The sequence below is a fragment of the Eimeria mitis genome, genomic scaffold (genome assembly GCF_000499745.2).
Source record: "Eimeria mitis Houghton genomic scaffold, Emh_scaff1543, whole genome shotgun sequence".
In the NCBI taxonomy this organism is placed as follows: Eukaryota; Apicomplexa; class Conoidasida; order Eucoccidiorida; family Eimeriidae; genus Eimeria; species Eimeria mitis.
In genome coordinates, this window is record NW_013569715.1 from 5,316 (window position 1) to 10,763 (window position 5,448).

At 49.3% G+C, this 5,448-nt stretch overlaps 2 protein-coding genes across 2 annotated transcripts in view; both read right to left on the bottom strand.

Moving 5' to 3' along the window:
* The window catches only part of EMH_0039200 (uncharacterized protein), a gene marked incomplete at both ends in the record, with an annotated part of 1,558 nt that extends 648 nt beyond the window's left edge, over positions 1-910 (bottom strand). The window contains 2 exons of the mRNA XM_013495368.1: positions 130-530; positions 636-910. Of these exons, the coding sequence (XP_013350822.1) occupies positions 130-530; positions 636-910 (676 nt within the window). The remainder of the gene's footprint in view (positions 1-129; positions 531-635) is intronic.
* Positions 911-2,378: 1,468 nt separating this feature from the next.
* Positions 2,379-3,823, bottom strand: EMH_0039210 (SAG family member; the record flags this gene model as incomplete). Its single annotated transcript, XM_013495369.1, has 5 exons — positions 2,379-2,535; positions 2,645-2,857; positions 3,191-3,255; positions 3,384-3,544; positions 3,709-3,823. The coding sequence occupies 5 exons, from the start codon at positions 3,821-3,823 to the stop codon at positions 2,379-2,381; spliced, it is 711 nt and encodes a 236-aa protein (XP_013350823.1).
* Positions 3,824-5,448: the final 1,625 nt, after the last annotated feature.

Below are 5,448 nucleotides of genomic sequence, written 5' to 3' on the forward strand. Positions count from 1 at the left end.
GTTGTTCCCCAGCCTTTTTCAATAGCCGGCAATCTCAAAATACGTGACCCTGTTTACTACGGAAGAGGCAGGTACGCCGTTCAGAGTCTCCGTCTTGCTTTTTAGGTGGTGAGTTCGCCGTCTGCTGACGGTAGCCGCTCCTAGCCCCGTGTTTAGCTGGCTTGGTGTTCACAGCCCCAATATCCATTGGTTCCAAATCGGGGTTGTTCCCAGGCCCGCTTTCTTCCTTTTCAGCTAAGGCTGTGGGTGTGGCGTTTTTCTTTTCCATTCTGCGGAGGTATTTCATCATGTCAGCGAGTTCCACTTTTTCGTCCCTCATTTCCCTGTCCGTGGCCCAGCCAGTCACTGTTTGCCTTACTACGGGTTCCAGCCCCGCCATAAACCATTGATAGTGGAGCTCCGCGGCCACCATAGGACTTCCGTTCACCAAGGACTGGTATTTCTCAACGTAGCGCTCTACTGACAGTTTTCCCTGTTTAAGGTTTCTCAGTTCCGCCATAGCCTGCTCCCTTGCGGACGCCGGGATAAACCTGCAACGTAGCGCATCCCGGAAGGCCTGCATGGACCTGGTGTGCTCCGGGAACGTGGAGCCGTTTCATAAGTGTAGCCACAATCGCCGTGCGTCCCCTTCTAACAAAGAAGAGGCCAGGAGGAGTTGGAAGTCTTCTGGGGCATTTTGAAGGCGGAGGGATAGGTCTAGGGAATTGAGAAACTCCTCTAAAGCCTCTACATCTCGGCGCCCGTCATATCGCGTGGGACGGCACAACGGGAGGCAATCCTCTTGAATCGTTTTTGGCGGGAATGCATTTTCTCCAGAGTTGGATGCCGAAATGAAGCTGGCTTCCGCTTGCTGGGGTTCCGGACCGCGCATCGACCCTCCCTCCGTGAGTGGCTCATAGTCGACTTCCATTTTGCCGAAGGGAACACTGAAATTGGGAGAGGCTTCGTCTACAAGGGCAGTGGGTTTTATTTCGACACAAATAAACGGACAAAATAAAATTTTTTTTCGTATATATTCTTCTCAGTCGTTTGTTTTTCAGCTATGCTTGATCTCACCCGTGTGGGGGTGGGGCCCGGGCTCGCACCTTGCCCCGATGAACCATGCGGTGCTACCAAGTGTAACGCTAGTTCTCTGGCATTTATCTGACCAGAGACGAGCCGCAATGAAGGCAAAGACTTAAAGCAAGAGTTTCCCAAAAGCAGCTGACCTCCTTCCGCGCTACCTAGGCATCCTGGGCGTTGAGCCCAGGGCCAGGGTGTCACAGGGAGGAGGCAGCCAGAAATGGGGTTGCAGCGCACCTCGCTGCGGTTGGCAGAGCAAGCCAGCCCCACGCGTGCACGAAAGGAAGCTTCAGGGAAGCGTCCTTTGCTGCATGCTTTGCTTCGTAACGAACTTGTATAACGTTTGCAGGCGCTTACGCGCAGCATGCCGAAACCGTCGTTAGGCTCCTGTGCTAACTCTGCGCTAACTCATGGTACATTAACATTTGTTCCAGCAAAAAACATACCCTCAGAAAGAAACCGAGTGGCAAACAGTCTGGAACAAAGTTGACAGTTCCAATTTGGCATATCGTCTCGGATTTGAGAGCACTAGAATCGGCTGCGTTATTGGAAGGCGTGTCGCAGTAACAACTGGGACTGATCCGCAACCAGATCAAACAGGCAGGAGCGATCCACAAGGGCCAACTGAAACTGTAACAAATGAGGCTGTGTTTTTCTGTAAACTAAGCCCTGCAACGACGAAGGATTGAGCCCCCTTTAAGTAAGTATTGGGTCTTGGAGCGCAGCCCCCAGGAAGGGTTGGCAAAGTTGTCTAGAAGCAATAACCAACAAAGCTGCTGAAGTGCTTTTTGACGCTGTGCGTTTGTCTGCTTCATTTCCTTTCCTGCAGTGAGGAGTAGTTCAACGGACTTATAGCACGTACAACTGCATTGAAAAATATGACAGCAGACGACCTGCCGACTCCTGTTGGAGGTGCCCCGCAAGCAGCTGCCGTCCTTACCATTCTAACTGCAGGTTTGGTTGCTAGGCTGACAGTTGTCTCTGCCTAGAAAGGCAAACTTCCGTTAGCTGCCTAGATAACCACCCCTTTTCCTCGTCAGCTACTTTACAGAGAACTTTGTCAACCAATCCACGCTTGCTAGCTTCAGGCTGTGAAGCTTCCATTGCTGCGTGGACGGCCAAACTGTAACTGTTCCAAGCAACAGACCCGACGCAGTGAAAGGTAACAAAGACATTGGGGAAAGTCAGAGTTGAGGATTTACACTCCGAGTCCTTCCCCCCTCATACGGCGGTTGCAGTTTTCTATCCAACTTGCAGCGAACAAAGAACTCGACAATGCACTTAACAATCTGAGGCTAGCTCACTGTCTAGCTTCTCTATGCAGAGGCAAATGCCACTATAGCAGTTAAGCCTGCTACAAGAAGGGAGGGTACGGCAGCAGCTGCACCGCCCTGGACAGGAACTTTGAGGTCTTCCTCAGTCATTGCCGTCAGTAATGTTTGTCGTGCAGTGAGCGCTTCGTAATACTCCTTGCTGCCACACAAAACCAAGACATGAGGAAGCAGACAATCTAGTTGCGAAAGCATAAGATATGCTCTATAGATCTGTCATCCTGAGAAGAAACCATCAGCTTGAGACTTACTCGAAAGGAGCCTTGTCCTGCTCCGCTTCAGGGCTCATCTGACAAAAAAGATATGCGGTTTTTGTCGAAGATGGGGTACCGTCTGCGCTTTCAGTGCATATTCCAACGGCACAGCCAATGTTGGTGCTGTTAGACCAGAGAAGGCTTGCGAGGTTGGCACCCTCGGGTTTCGTCCAGAACTCCTGCCAATTATCAGGATACGATTTCATATGTCTGAGGGGAGTGCAGCAGTTCGTGCAACAAAGACAGACAGAAATCAGCATTTAAAGCCGAGCGAAACGGCGACGATGACGTGATGTTTGTGCGGTGTGCACGGGGAAGTAGGCAAATAGAGTTGGTATGGCGAAGATCTGTTTGCCATGTACTCTTCTTTTCCAAGCATAATGCAAATGCCGTTAAAGCTAAAGAGGGTACAAGAATAGGGCATATGCGTACACTATTTTACATCTATTACTTCTTATACTAGTTTGTTTGTTTCCTCTTGTGTTAGTGTCATCCTACAAGATGTGTCAAACTCACGAAAGTCCAGCGGTCAGGGCTTCCTACACCGATCGGCGATAGTTCCTGTCTTCAGCTGTTGTGAACTGCACGACAAATTCCTTCTTCTTCCTCTGAAAGTTCAACAAGAAAGCGCAAGAAGGCAAAGAGCTTTCACGTTTTCTGCTTAGGGGGAAGTCCAGCAGCGCCTGAAGCTGCACGTATGTCACCAAATCAAACGTCTAAGGATGAATTTGCTCACCAGGCCTGAGATTGCCTCTGCACATGTGGTGAGTGTCCGTCCACCATCCTTCACTCCAAATGTTTCCTTTACGCTGTCAATAAGTGTGTCGTCCTTCGTCAATTGATTTATCCGCACAGACATCTGGCCGACGCGGGCCAAGTTGACGGAGAGGTACGCATCTGCAAGCAACGTAAAAAACCACCACAGGTGCCATTTTCCTGTCACCAGGAGAAGAGATGTGCGCTGACCTAACGCCTGGCTTGCACGGCAGTGCAGTTGTGGTGTTTTCTTACACAGGACTTGAAAGAAAAAATGAAGAAAATGTGAACGGACGCGCGTTTACCTTCGCCTGCTTCCTCGACTGTAAATGCCGGAGGTTGTGTCGCTGCCGTCGCTGGCTCGAGCCCAGAGAGCGCCAAGAGGCAAACAGCAGCTGCTCCCTTAAAGATGGGCCCCATAGTCAAGAAGAACAGACAGTAGAGTATGAAAACAATTAAGCTGATTATTTAAAAAACTAATAAAGCAAGGTGAGTGTGGAGGATGAAGATTAAGAGGGAAGGGGAGGTCTGGGCCGGACCGGTTGGTCCGCCGGGCTGGGCACGCATCCCGCGGGCGGCGACGTCGCCACCAGCCTAATGGATCTTTGAGTCAATAAGGGTTTACACACAACTCAAGATAAATAAATATAGACCAATCAAAAATGAGGATAAGAAAGGGAGATAGCGGGAGGCGACAACTTTTTGGGTCATGCTCGGTAAAGCCAGCCTGCACTGCGGCGCCGTAGTAGGCGGTGGCAGTATGAGTTGACCTGTAGGCAGTGGGAGTATTAGTTAGTAACACTAATATGAGCGATATTGTGTACTTTATGAATCGATCCGCGGACCATCCCTCAGTACGGGCAGTCGAACAGAACAGCTCAGCTTGTTGCCCGCTGGTCTACTGATATCAGCCAGTATCGCTGCCATCCTAGGTGTCCATTGCCTGAAATTATCTTCGTGTTTTTCCGTAAACACCTTGAAATTATTCTCTATCAGTATGTGTGAGGATTGCAATTTGAATTTCTAGCCAAAATCCAAACGGCATACCCTGAGGTTCCCTGGAGAGCCCCAGAGGTGCGTGCTACACAATCAGAACTGAAGTTGCACGAGCATCACGAGACAAACCACTTCTACGCAATCCACTTACACGGAAGTCTATGAGGACATACACTCCAGGGAGAATATTTATACGCATTACATATAAAATGCAGTTTCGGTGTATTACATCGAGTAGAGTGTCGCTCACGTAGATACCTGACGTGCTGTCGTGCGTGAGCACTACAGTGTGTTAGTTTTATTGGTTTGGTTGGAGAGGCGATGCCGAACATTAGATAAAACAGAAAACATCGTGTTGGCCGTTACACGTAACTCAGTTGGTAGCAACCCGGCAGAGCGGATTTCCCCACAGTACCGATCAGCTGCAGCAACCCTAGAGGTAATCGCGGAAAAAAGAACCAGCCGCAATAGCATGCTGGTACTGCAGGCTATTCCCAGGAGTACTCTTGTAGGTTTGCTTGTCGACCAACCCAACAAGGACCAGAACCACGTTTTCTCATTAATACGCAGTGTCCTTCACACTCCTTACTAATCACGGAGTTTCTGTCTGCCATCTTGTGCATCCAATTCCGGCGGCGATTTTAATATGGCATATGCGGCAAGGTCGGACATGTATGTGTCTACAGTGGGGACATTGGCCTTTCCTCACCTAGTCTCTACGTCGATAAAGTTATAAGATTTATTATTTAGGAAATTATAATTTATTTCTTCGATGAAAATCTACTGAAGTGTTCGTTTCCCGAGTTTTCCGTGTATTCTGGAGATGAACTGCTAAACCTCAGGGCCTTACACGCATCAAAACAGCGGTCGATGCAGCGAGCAAACACGAACGCTGGGCCTTGCCTCTCCTTAACTAAAGGCTAAGGCCCAATAATTAGTTTCGCGAATTATTAATTTTCAATAGTTGATCATGTGAACTACTTCAGTTATCTTTGTGGGACGATAGTCTGCCGCTCAAGTGGTGACAGCGGTGCTGTTCAAGACTGAGC